Genomic DNA, 13645 nt, shown 5'->3' with positions numbered 1-13645 from the left:
ATCCGACCAGGAACACATAGCCAGTGAACTCAAGCACGTACACCAAGCTCTTAAGGCTAATGGTCACTCCGACTACAATCCGCAAAGCTATCACTCCAACCATGAAGGACCCTCTTGAGGAGCCTTTCAAAACCATCACTTTGCCCTACATTGCGGGGATCACAAAAAAGATCTCCAAAATCTTGAATAAACACAAGATCTAGGTCCGATTCAACACATTACATAAACTCCGTGATCTGGTTCCGTCTGTAAAAGATGTGATTCCGGACATACAGTACCCTGGTGTCTACAAACTAAGTTGCCTCTGTGGTAGTAGTTACATTGGAGAAACCAAACGCCATGTCTCGGAGCGCATTCGTGAACACAAAGCAGACCTGAAACACGGTAGGACCAACACCTCGGCCGTGGCAGATCATTGTTATAATTCAGTAGGCTCACATGACATTGACTTCTCCAAGACAGAGGTTGTTTGTAAGCCATCTGGCTACCATGAGAGATTCGTTCATGAGGCTATCCACATATACAGACAATTTCAACTGGGAAGATGATTCTGGCTTAGCAATCATTGGAAAGATTTGATAAACCATTTCGGGTCTTAATTGATTGTTCACGCTTATGGTGGCTTTCAGACAGCATCCATTATTTTCGTCTCCCCCCTCCTCTATTCCGAACTTAGATGGACTCGTCCATCTGAACAAACTGTCAAATCGCTCTCCGTGGTGCTAACGTTAAAAAAACCCACCAATTTTTTCAAAATTTCTTGCTGTGGTTTTCACACCTGATGACGATTACTCGTGTTGCAGTCGAAACGTCGTGATAATTTTATTGTTTTATATTTTTATTATTTTATTGTTTCCCTTCTACGTGGTGGTGACTTTACCGAAAGAACCAAGAACATTAATTCCTCGCAGTCACGAAAGCTTTAAATCTAAATTTATTATTACTTCGTTAACACCTTTCACTTTCGCACGCCGCTAATTTTTTGCGACAAGAGGTTTCATTACCATAGGTGACACGTGCAGTGGGTCCAAGACGAGGCGAGACGGTTCGCTAGAGGCAACACGTTTATTCAACAAGGGAACCACAGCACAGAGGGGTGACGACTCCTCACAGCCGATAACCTCAGGAGGCCATCCCTCCACACTACGGTGCCCTTACTCTGGTTCGAGCGCTAACCCTACACTGGTTATGTCTGAACTCGACCCTAGCCAGGGTCACTGGGCTCTTCGCTTCAGGGTCTTCAGGGTCTTCAGGGTAGCGCTCAGAGTCTTCTTCAGAGCTTCAGGTGGACGAGGACCACCAAACCCGTTCAGGGGTCCGGCTTTTATCCCTGTTCCAGGGTCTCTCCGCCCCTGGCCAAGCCTTCTGGAACTCTCTAGGGGGCCCAGGAACATCCCCCAGCCACGCCCCCCCCCCCCCCCCCCCACGGTCTTGGGGTCTGGGGGCCCTGTTAGTCCCACCTGGTCTGTATACCACCCCGTTGACGCATGTCCGCTATTACAGGTCAGCTCCCGTGGTAATACGCATACAGCCCAACAATGGCACTACATCATCCCCCCCCCCCCCCCTTGTAGCATCCAGGCGTCTGCTACGTTCACAGGAAGCCCTAGACGCATGCACGAATATGCTCAAGGTGCCATGTCATACGTTCGAGCGTAGGGATGTCCCCGACTTATTTATTACCTTTACATGTAATCCAACTTGGCCTCAGATAAAACAAAAAAAGTAATAACTTTCATTCGGCCAGACACCCAGCCGTCAATACGACTTCACAGCCAGGGTGTTCAGATGAAAGCAAGTCAAACTCATCGAGAGCATTCACTGAGAGTCGTGTTTTTTGGAGAAACAAGATGCTGGATGTACTCAACTGAGTGGCAGAAACGAGGACTTACACATCATAGGGGTTTCCCCATTTTTTCTGGCAACAAAACTGAAACCTTTTGGCGTCCTCTGCTCGAGCACCAATTGGGTCGAGGCTCTCAAGAAAGCCGTCCCTTGGTGTGGACCAATCGGTTTCAAGGACAATGCCACATATTATCATAGTGCGTGTGTTTTGTTTGCATTTTGACTGCAGGTATTGTGGTTAATGCAGTAACATGAATCCTTGTAAAAAGGTTTCAGTTTTGTTGCCAGAAAAAAGGGGAAAAACCCCTATTATTATATTTTGGTACCGCCAAAGGTGGTCTAATGATGTAGATGACTTCCCCACGCTCATATTTTAATCTGGCTGAAAGAATAAAATCATCCAATCCAAATCGATGTTATATCTGCCGAGTTTCCAAATCCAGAGGAAGACCCAAAATCTGTTTGCAGTAGTGACCGCAAATATGATTCATGGACCATGCGGAAACCTTAATGTCAATGCAGCAGCATGTATGAAGGACATAGAGAGCAGCAAGAAATATCCGAGACAATTTATTAAAGACACACAAACTGGAGATGATGGATATCCTCGCTATAGAAGGTGAGCTCCAGCAGACGGTGGATACACAGCAAGACTGAAGATTAGAGGCAACACGGAAATCGAAATGGACAACAGGTGGGTTGTTCCGTATTCTCCGCTTCTTTCTAAAATGTTTCAGGCGTAGATGTGTTGACCACGCTCCACCTCCTCCAGTCAGTGTGTGTATCATGGTGTGTGTGTCAGTGTGTGTGTCAGTGTGTGTAGGTGCTCGCTAACAGCACTTGCCCCTACAGTCTGTTAAGGCTATACGGGGGATCTTTGTTTTTTGCTGTGTCAGTGTGTGTGTGTCAGTGTGTGTCTGAGTGTGTGTGTGTTAGTGTGTGTGTCAGTGTGTGTGTGTCAGTGTGTCAGTGTGTGTCTGAGTGACTGATTGTCTGAGTGAGTGACTGAGTGACTGTCTGAGTGAGTGACTGAGTGTCTGAGTACGTGTCTGAGTGACTGAGTGTCTGAGTGAGTGACTGAGTGACTGAGTGAGTGACTGAGTGTCTGAGTACGTGTCTGAGTGACTGAGTGTCTGAGTGAGTGTCTGAGTGAGTGACTGTCTGAGTGTCTGAGTAAGTGTCTGAGTGAGTGACTGAGTGAGTGACTGAGTGTCTGAGTGAGTGACTGAGTGAGTGACTGAGTGAGTGTCTAAGTAAGTGTCTGAGTGAGTGAGTGACTGATTGAGTGTCTGAGTGAGTGTCTGAGTGAGTGACTGAGTGAGTGACTGAGTGAGTGACTGAGTGTCTGAGTGAGTGACTGAATGTCTGAGTGAGTGACTGAGTGTCAGAGTACGTGTCTGAGTGACTGAGTGTCTGAGTGAGTGTCTGAGTGACTGAGCGAGTGACTGTCTGAGTAAGTGTCTGAGTGAGTGACTGAGTGAGTAACTGAGTGTCTGAGTGAGTGTCTGAGTGAGTGACTAAGTGAGTGACTGAGTGTCTGAGTGAGTGACTGAGTGAGTGACTGAGTGAGTGACTGAGTGAGTGACTGAGTGTCTGAGTGAGTGACTGAGTGAGTGACTGTCTGAGTGAGTGTCTAAGTAAGTGTCTGAGTGAGTGACTGAGTGAGTGACTGAGTAAGTGTATGAGTGAGTGAGTGAGTGACTGAGTGAGTGACTGAGTGTTCGAGTGAGCGAGTGAGTGACTGAGTGAGTGTCTAAGTGAGTGACTGAGTGAGCGAGTGAGTGTCTGAGTGAGTGACTGAGTGAGTGACTGAGTGTCTGAGTGAGTGTCTGAGTGAGTGACTGAGTGAGTGACTGAGTGAGTGTCTGAGTGAGTGACTGAGTGAGTGAGTGACTGAGTGAGCCACTCCCAACACCCTCACCCGCTGCCCGGTAGTCTCCTCACCCTCCTCCTCTCCACCCTACACCTCACCACCCAGCCCCTCCTCACCACCCTACACCTCACCACCCAGCCCCTCCTCACAACCCTACACCTCACCACTCAGCCCCTCCTCACCACCCTACATCTCACCACCCAGCCCCTCCTCACCACCCTATACCTCACCACCCAGCCCCTCCTCACCACCCTACACCTCATCTCCTCCTCCTCACCCTGCATCTCCCCTCCAGCTGGGGTATCTCAGCCATGATGTCGTCTATCTGCTTGAGAATCCGGCACTCCTCCACCCTCTTGAGACTCGCCACCCTCTCCTCCTTCTCCTCCTCCTTCTCCTCCACCTCGTCGCCCGACTTATAGTCGCCATCATCGACTGCACTGCGTGATCTCCATAGTCCCCTCCTCCTCCTCCTCGTCCTCTTCTTCTTCTTCTTCCTCCTCCTCCTCGTCTTCCTCTCCTCCTCGTTCTCCTCCTCCTCGTTGTCCGCCACCTCCCCATCGTCTCGTGCTCTGTCGACGCTCGGCTGCAGGCGGCTGGCGCGAAACTTCAGCAGCAGCCTGCGGACGCCCCCCGTAGACTCCACCACCTCCTCCTCCTCGCCCCTCCGCTCCTTCACCTCGTCACCCTCCACCACCACCTCGTCCTCCGGCGATGAAGACGACGACGACAACGACGATGCGTCCGAGAACGACCAACAGCTGGAGGACGATGACGACGCTCTCTGCTGCCGGTATTGTTGCTGAATTTGTCTCCGTCGCTGCCGCTGCTTCTCCAGGGCGCGACCCCGGCGCCTCTCGGTGGGCGGCGGCGGCTCAGCCAGCGGCCGCGGCATCAGCGAGCAGAAGTGGAACGTCGCCCCACGTGGGGCCGAGCGCCGCTTGCCCGCGACCGCCGCCGCCGGCAGCGGCGGCGGAGGAGGAGGCGGAGGAGCGCGGCAGGTAGAGGAGCCCGGGCAGGGATCGGGATTCGGTCCCACCGGGCAATCCGCCGCCGCCTCCCGCCGCTTGCTTAGCGGCGACCGCCCGGCCAAAACCTCCTCCTCTTCCTCCTCCGCCTTCATCGCCACCTCGGCCTCCTCTTCCCCTCCTCCTCCTCCTCTCGCTCCGCCTCCTCCGCCCCTCCTGCTGCTCCCCCTCCTGCCCATGCCCTGCCACCAAAAGTCGAAGTGTCTCTTCCGCGCCGCACGCGGTCCAACCGCGGCCTCCCTGCGTCTCTCCGCCTCCTCCTCCTCCGCCTCCTCCTTGCCCGCCGCCTCGTCGGCACCGAGCGCCGGCCCCGACTCTCCGCCGCCGTCTCCGCGCTCCGGGGCGACCCTCGGGCTGATTCCCGGCGTCGGCCGGGCGCCGCTGCTGACGCCGCCGCGGGAGCTCTCCTGGGGGGGCGCCGCCGCCGCCGGAGTCTCCCGGCGGCGGCGCCCCCCCTCGAGAGCCCGGAACGTCACGGGGCGACGAAGACGACGGTCGTGGCGGGGAGGCCCCGGCGCGGGCCCCGGCCCCCCGGCGTCGTCGCCGAGCGGGCGAGCGACCTTGGAGGGCGCCGCGTGGGACTCGGCTCCTCCTCCTCCGGCGTCGTCCGTGGAGCGCTTGGGCACCCGGATGGGCCGGGAGGAGCGAGCCCTCGCGGAGGGGGCGGCCGTGGCCATGGCCGGGGTCGGGGCCGGGGCCCGGGCTGGGGGAGGCCGTCTGGGAGGCCGCTGGTGAGGGGGGAGGGCCGGAGGAGAGGGAGGAGACGCGGGATCAGATTCCAGCATTCAGCGCGCAAACATCCCGGTAGCGGTGGTGTTATTAGTAGTAGCGGTGGTGGTCAGTGATTGTAGTGATGTTGGTAATGGTGGTGGTAGTGATGGTAGTGTACGGTAGTAGTGGTGGTGGTGGTATTGGTGGTGGTAGTGATGGTAGTGTATGGTAGTAGTGGTGGTGGTGGTATTGGTGGTGGTAGTGATGGTAGTGTATGGTAGTAGTGGTGGTGGTGCTGGTAATGGTGGAAGTGGCGGTAGAAGTGGTGGTGGTGATGGTGCTAGTGGTGGTGGTAGTAGTGGTGGTGTAATGGTGGTGGTAGCGTTGCTGGTAGTAGTGGTGGTAATGGTGGTGGTAGTGATGGTAGTGTATGGTAGTAGTGGTGGTAATGGTGGAAGTGGTGGTGGTGATGGTGCTAGTGGTGGTGGTAGTAGTGGTGGTGTAATGGTGGTGGTAGTGACACCCGAGATTGTATACAGGTTAAGGGGGGGGGGAGAGACAAGAAGGGCCGTGGGGGGGGGCTAAGTTAAGCCGCCTTCTGTTATGCTGCAGGGGGTTGGGGGGGGACGGAGAGATGGCCGTGTGCAGGTTGAAGAGCGTTACACACATGAACCAGAGGCAAGAGGCAGTAGTTAAGCTGACAAACTGGTTGCCTTGCAGAGCATACTGCTGTAAACTATAAGGCTGCTAAAGTTTAACTTGGGTTTAACTTTATTTTTTTTACCTCCGCGACTTTACCGAAAAAAATCCAAAGAGTATGAATCCTTGCACATCACGAAAGCTTCAAATCTAGCGCCTGACATCGTGTTAGTTTGGCACCGATGTTCGTGCTGATTTTTTAAACTAGATCAATAAAACAACATTGATTACATAATAAAGTATAAAAGCTTTCGTGACTACATAAAATTACTCATTGGTTTTTTCGGTAAAGTCACGTATGTAGACATTTTATTGTAGAAATACAATAAAATTATATTAAAAAACCAATGAGTAACATTGATTACAGCCCCAGCTCAGTTTTTTTTTCCCCATCAATGAAACAGCCCCTGGAGTGAGAGCACCTTCCAGGGTATAAACCAACACTGCCGCACATCTGTCCAAGAGCTGTGTAAAAAAACAATTGAGTTGAAAACAATGTCAAGCCGACAGGGAAAGGGGCTCCTGGCAACTGTGACCACCAGCCAGGTCGATGTGTTGGTAATGAGAATGTGCAATTGGTTTTATCCTTGGAAACACGGACTATGAATAAAACGAGATATTCTTAGTTCTTTCGGTAAAGTCACGTTGAAGGGAAACAATAAAATAATAAAATATATATAAAACAATAAAAATTCTCACGACGTTTCGACCATAACACAAACGGTCGTCATCAGGTCGAAACGTCGTAATAATTTTTATTGTTTTATATACATTTTATTATTTTATTGTTCCCCTTCAACGTGGTGACTTTACCGAAAGAGCGAAGAATATGAATTACTGCAGTCACGAAAGCTTCACATCAAAATTCAAAACGAGATACTCGCAGAGTTTACGCTTCTGAATGTGCACTTGTTCAAGCGATTCACTCGGTCTAAGAGGCAGACGCACGGTAAATTATTGGGCGGCACTTTGTAAGCTCCTAAGGTAGACAAAGCGAGCTTGAACACGACGCGCTCGAGTGAAGTCTTTGAGCGACGCATAGTTCATAGTTCATTTATTTGGTATAGCCCTGTGAGCCATTCGGCTCTTGAATCGGGTGCAACCGCAACAAACAAAAAACATGAACAAGAAAACATCTTAAAGTGACTTTGTGTTGACTGCGCAAACAGAAAATACAGGAAAAAAATATCAAAATATTCCTGAAATAGCACCGTACACCAACGCTGTGTGCAAAAATCCCAGTGGGATGCAAGTCAAATAACAACAACGACCACAAGACAACTAAGATTAAAGCCATCAGTCTAACTCCGTACTACAATAAACAAAAACATGGCCAAAACAATTTTTTTTCGAAATCACCAAAATAAAAGCCATAAATCCAATGTAACAGTGATCATAGGGACTGTGACCGAATTTTTAACAATAAACTACATAAATTATAACACCAAAATCTAGAGCCATAATTTAGGCCACTGAATAGCAGTGGCAGCTAGGGTTGTACAACTCCTCTAGAGCACATTGACACGCGTGCATTGCAAATAATTCAAGTTTAAAACACGCAGCAAAGATTCGTTACAAAAGCCTAGCGGCAGCCTTCAGGCATCCTTTGGAAGCTTGCTAACCCACAACATAACCTAGAGACCATCTTCCAGGTCTCTATGGAGACCATCGCATGACAGCGGCATCTGTAGCCGGCCAAAGTGCCGCCTCGGCCGGCTGGGCAATCTATCCGAGACCGGTGACACTCCCGGAATAGGCCTCAACACGGCACTCACCAGCGCAACGCTGCGTAGGTGTCTGGGGAGGGGGTCTTGAGCTATATTCTCCTTCGTGGTGAGGTTACAAACAAAACAATGTCCTCGTGTGGTCGTGGTGTAGGAGGAGATTCGACGTTCCGTGCCTCGAATCACGGGCAGGCGACTCGGCTGGGCTGTTATCACGTGAGGCCTTAGCAGGGCGTTTTTATAAACCGTAGTGCGGATAGGCGAACACGCAGTGCGAGCGAGGCTCAGATTCTGTAGAATTGATAAACACTGCCCACAGACTCAGCACTGCCCATAGACTCAACACTGCCCATAGACTCAGCACTGCCAATAGACTCAACACTGCCCATAGACTCAACACTGCCCATAGACTCAACACTGCACCATAGACTCAACACTGCACCATAATAGACTCAGCACTGCCCATAGACTCAACACTGCCTGTAGACTCAACACTGCCCACAGACTCAACACTGCCCGTAGACTCAACATTGCCCATATACTCAACACTGCACCATAGACTCAACACTGCCCGTAGACTCAACACTGCCCATAGACTCAACACTGCCCATAGACTCAACACTGCCCATAGACTCAACACTGCCCCATAGACTCACCACTGTGATCTCTACATTGGGTCAAACTTAACATCTCTTAATGTTTGACGGCTTGTGCACCAGATCTTATTTATTCACGATATACTTACAAAAAATTCCGCAGACTACCTACTGGATCTCCTCTCTGTTTCAAATAACAAATTTGACCTCAGGTCTTCGCTCATTTACCAGCTTCACATTCCCTATTGCCGTACAAAAACTGGAGGAAGGGCCTTTGCTATTCATGACCCCAGGGTCTGGAATGCTATTGCCAATAAACTGCAACTTGAATCAGTACCTATGAGATCTTCACTCAAAACTGCTCTAGAGGAGTTGTACACCCCTAGCGGCCACTGCTATTCAGTGGCCTAAAATATGGCTCTAGATTTTGGTGTTATAATTTATTTATGTAGTTTATTGTAAAAAAAATTCGGTCACACTCCCTATGATCACTGTTACATTGCATTTATGGCTTTTATTTTGGTGATTTCGAAAAGTTTTTTTGGTTTAGGCCATGTTAATGTTTATTGTAGTACGGAGTTAGACTGATGGCCTTAATCTTAGTTATCTACATAATGACACCTTGCCGATATTAACTATGTTAACCTATTTGTATTTTTTATTTTTAAATTATATCTTAAAGCTATTTTATATTCGATATTTATTAAATTTTATATACTTCAGCCCCTTGGTGTTAGACTTTTAACCCTTATTATTATAGTAAGACTTGTTTAAAACTTATTTAAGATTTTAGATTCCTATATGTTGAATGTATGCACCATCCTGCCAAAGTAAATTCCGTGTCGGTGTGAACTTTCATGGCGCATAAAACCCTTTCTGATTCTGATTCTATTGTGGTTGTTGTTGTTATTTGACTTGCATCCCACTGGGATTTTTGCACACAGAGTTGGTGTACGGTGCTATTTCAGGAATATTTTGATATTTTTTTCCTGTATTTTCTGTTTGCACAGTCACATAATCATTTTAAGATGTTTTCTTGTTCATGTTTTTTGTTTGTTGCGGTTGCACCCGATTCAAGAGCCGAATGGCTCACAGGGCTATACCAAATAAATGAACAAATGAACTAAAATGAACTAATATCGAAATGAACATTAACATAATTTATTCAAACTCTAATTTATTTATTTACGGAGAAGCTCATTGTGGGAGGAGCGTGTCCCGTTCCCCGGAAGTGACGTCATGTCACCTGCTGCCGCGTGACGTCACGAGGTAACAGGAAGCTATCGCTTCCTGCACTGAAATCCGAGGTGAGAAATTCTCATTGCGATTGTGGTTGTTGTGGTGGTGGTGGTTGTTGTTGTTTACCAAGGTAGAGCCTCGCTCTCTCTCGTAGGGATGTCAGTTGAGTAGCAGCGAGCATGGGAATCGATGTCCAGGTTGGAACTTTACAACGCGGGGCCTAGCCACGCGGGGCCTTGCCTCTTGCCCTCGCCTGATTGCGTTTACTTTAATTATCTCTCTTAAGTTTAATTTGTCTTCACCCGGCTCGCCACTTTGTAACTTTGTTTTATTGTAAATATTCATGCAGTTTTTATTTTTTTCACCAGGCCAAGCCCGCTTGAGCTGCTATACCGCTCTTGTTATCAGAAGCGACCTGCCCACAACAACACAAGGTGAGGCTTTGTCAACGTGTGTGAATGTTTTGACTTAAAACTTTGGTGACTGCAGGAATTAATATTGTTGGTTCTTTCGGTAAAGTCACGTAGATAGAAAATGAAATATAACAATAAAATAAATGAATAATTCCAAATAAAGAAAAGCAACTCACGTCGTTTTGATCGCAAAACAAGTAGTCTTTATTTAATGTAATTGTATTATCTGTTATTGTTATTTTCTATCTACGTAACTTTACCGAAAGAAACAAGAATACGTGTGTCAATGTCTATCGGTCAAAGACGCTAAACGGAGTGACGCGCAAACTCCAAATATACAGCAGGCGTCAGGGTCGGGATCGAACCCACGACTTCCTGTATACCAGGTGAGGTAGTTAACATCTCACCACGGAGAGAGACACGCAAACTCCAGTTAGCCTCGGCTGTGTTCGCTTATCCTCAATTAATTACTTGGTGGAGTTAGGAAGCATTCATGCCAAGCAGATGAAGGTGGCCAGGCATGATTCTAGACACGCCACCGCCTGATTACCCAGTGACAGTGTACAGTTTGTGTTTGCAGTAACGTCTATTAACTCTGTTGAACACGGAGGTTATAGCGTAACAATAGTTTATTTTTGTTTTCCTCTGGAACTCTTTGTAAGAAAGGAAACAGGAAGTTAACACAGCACACACATTCAGCTGAAGTCGGAACTGTTCATCCCAGCATTTAAGGACATCTGAGCCTGGATTCACACCTCTAAGTTGCGATTGAACGTTAATTTATGCATTTCTGCATAACACAAATAGTATTATTTTAAACACCCTTTGCTATGTCAGCTGAATTTAGCTCTCATAAATATTCCTTTTGAAGCCAGACAGCTGAAATTGTGTGCTCGGAGTTTTGGGTGAACATTCATTTTGAAGATACGAGGGCTTCCAGACATGTTTATAACCATTTGCCCTCTCATTGTGTGCCATTACAGCCCGTGTGATGAAGTTGGGACACTTTTCCACTATATCATGAATATATGACTAAGTATAGACGTGTAAGTCACGTGTTACTGTGTATATATGCTTTCCTCTGTGCATCGATACTGACGTGTAGATGGTGTGGATATTCTTTTTTTTTATGTCTGCAGCTGACGCTTCCTCTGCAGAATTGGTCTGATGGAGCAAAGCCACTCAGCGCAGCTCGGTACGACAAGTCAACAATGCGACCAGCGTGCATACAGCACGGACCGGACTGGAAATCTGACACGGCACGAGAGAAGTCACACAGGAGAGAAACCCTTCAAATGTACTGTGTGTAACAAGGCATTTGCATGGCCATCAGTTTTTCAGAACCACCAGAGAACACACACGGGAGAGAAACCCTTCAGGTGCACGATGTGCGGGATGGCGTTTACACAGTCATGTAATCTTGTAACACACCAGAGAACACACACGGGAGAGAAACCCTTCAAGTGCAGTGTGTGTGGGAAGGCATTTTCATGGTCATCTGCTCTTAAAAAACACCAGAGAACACACACAGGAGAGAAACCCTTCAAGTGTACTCTGTGCGGCAAGGCGTTTTCAAATTCATGTCATCTTGTAACACACCAGAGAACACACACGGGAAAGAAACCCTTCAAGTGCAGTGTGTGCGTGAAGGCATTTGCACATTCATCTGCGCTTGTAAAACACCAGAGAACACACACGGGAGAGAAACCCTTCAGGTGCACAATGTGCGGGATGGCGTTTACACAGTCATATAATCTCGTAATACACCAGAGAACACACGGGAGAGAAACCCTTCAAGTGCAGTGTGTGTGGGAAGGCATTTTCATGGTCATCTGCTCTTAAAAAACACCAGAGAACACACACAGGAGAGAAACCCTTCAAGTGTACTCTGTGCGGCAAGGCGTTTTCAAATTCATGTCATCTTGTAACACACCAGAGAACACACACGGGAAAGAAACCCTTCAAGTGCAGTGTGTGCGTGAAGGCATTTGCACATTCATCTGCGCTTGTAAAACACCAGAGAACACACACGGGAGAGAAACCCTTCAGGTGCACAATGTGCGGGATGGCGTTTACACAGTCATATAATCTCGTAATACACCAGAGAACACACACGGGAGAGAAACCCTTCAAGTGCAGTGTTTGTGGGAAGGCGTTTTCATGGTCATCTACTCTTAAAACACACCAGAGAACACACACGGGAGAGAAACCTTTCAGGTGCACTCTGTGCGGGAAGGCGTTTGCACGTTCATCAAATCTTGAAGTACACCAGAGAACACACACAGGAGAGAAACCCTTCAAGTGCAGTGTGTGCGGGAAGGCATTTGCACGTTCATCAACTCTTCAAGTACACCAGAGAACACAGCATCAGAAGATCCACAAGGAGTGTAGTCTGAAATCAGCTTGTGAAAGTCAAAGTGCCACAATAAGCCCATCCCTCATGAAACATGAACCGGAAGAAAATCCCAGCTTGGACACTTTTAAAGGTATCGAGGTGAAATATAAAGAGGTGATGGTGAAATGTGAAGAGGTGATGGTGAAATGTGAAGAAGTGATGAGCGAAGAAGTGATGGTAAAATGTGAAGATGAAGGTTCAACTCCAAAATGGGACCTTCACATTGTAAAGCAGGAGGAGAATTCTGACTGAGGCAGAGCGAGGCAACTCCCAGCAGTTTGCGGAAGTGGAGGTGTGGGTGGACTTGCTCCTAGACAATACAAAGTCAAGTGGAGACTCGGCAGATGTGTAAGCTTGATATGATGTTGCTCCAATAGATGCACCTTTGTCACAGGCCTTTAATGACAGGAATGTGAAGTTGAACACTTTGTGGGCCCGTGGGTTGGGTAGATCTCTAACCAGGAGCAAGAGCCAATAAGCTCCCAAGCATTCACTATGTTATAATAATTGCTTTTACATGGTGCTTGCTTAATCGCCTCAGCAACTCGGAGTTTTGTATCTCATCTCAAACACTCGAAGAACATCCCCAAGTAGCAGCTGCCCCTGTGTGGCACAAGGTGGTGGCCCTGCACCGGCCTGCATGTGGACAAGAGCCTGTCAGTAGGGGGCGATGATTGATGCGTCATCTCAGTTGTGTAGTTTGTAGGTAATGCTTAGAATTTGCTACATTTTCACTCAGACGCCAGCATGCAATGGCCTACTCGTTTTGAATGACACAATAGTATGTTTTACATACACTGTGAAGCAGACTGCAACTTTTTTTTAAAAGCTTCTTGTTAATACGATGTAACGTGATGCAGTATATTTCACTGAAGTAATCCAATTTTGTTAATATGCCTGTCAATAATTTAGAATGAATTCTTGTTTGATTTTGTGCATACTTGTAACATTTGATCTGTAAGGGTCAAACATTGAATAAGTGATGTTAGGACAAAGTGTGTGTGTGTGTTTTGGAAGTAACTTGTACAGAGAACTCAGGTGGGACCCGTTGTTCTTGTGATACAGGTCAAATGGTGTTTTTGTGTTCCACGAAGCGTCTGCCTCTGGAGCAACTCATCGTCT

At 48.0% G+C, this 13645-nt stretch overlaps 1 protein-coding gene and 1 pseudogene across 1 annotated transcript; one reads left to right on the top strand and one right to left on the bottom strand.

The window, feature by feature from the left end:
* Window positions 1-1450: 1450 nt before the first annotated feature.
* On the bottom strand, window positions 1451-8104 carry LOC142915514 (uncharacterized). Its single transcript, XM_076061271.1, has 3 exons — window positions 7932-8104; window positions 4815-5474; window positions 1451-1465 (listed from the first exon to the last, which is right to left on the bottom strand). Exons 2-3 carry the CDS (start codon window positions 5421-5423, stop codon window positions 1451-1453), a joined length of 624 nt encoding a protein of 207 aa, XP_075917386.1. The 5' UTR covers window positions 5424-5474; window positions 7932-8104.
* Window positions 8105-11271: 3167 nt separating this feature from the next.
* On the top strand, window positions 11272-13398 carry LOC142915547 (uncharacterized; annotated as a pseudogene).
* Window positions 13399-13645: the final 247 nt, after the last annotated feature.

This window comes from Petromyzon marinus, unplaced genomic scaffold, assembly GCF_048934315.1.
Source record: "Petromyzon marinus isolate PM22_M1 ecotype Great Lakes invasive population unplaced genomic scaffold, UKy_Petmar_22M1.pri1.0 PM_G_Scaffold_32, whole genome shotgun sequence".
NCBI classification, from domain to species: domain Eukaryota; kingdom Metazoa; phylum Chordata; class Hyperoartia; order Petromyzontiformes; family Petromyzontidae; genus Petromyzon; species Petromyzon marinus.
This window is presented reverse-complemented; position numbering and strand designations above follow the sequence as displayed.

What these genes read in the sequence shown, in the direction of transcription:
- LOC142915514 (XM_076061271.1), bottom strand. Translation starts at nt 5,423, where the DNA reads ATGGCCACGGCCGCCCCCTCCGCGAGGGCTCGCTCCTCCCGGCCCATC.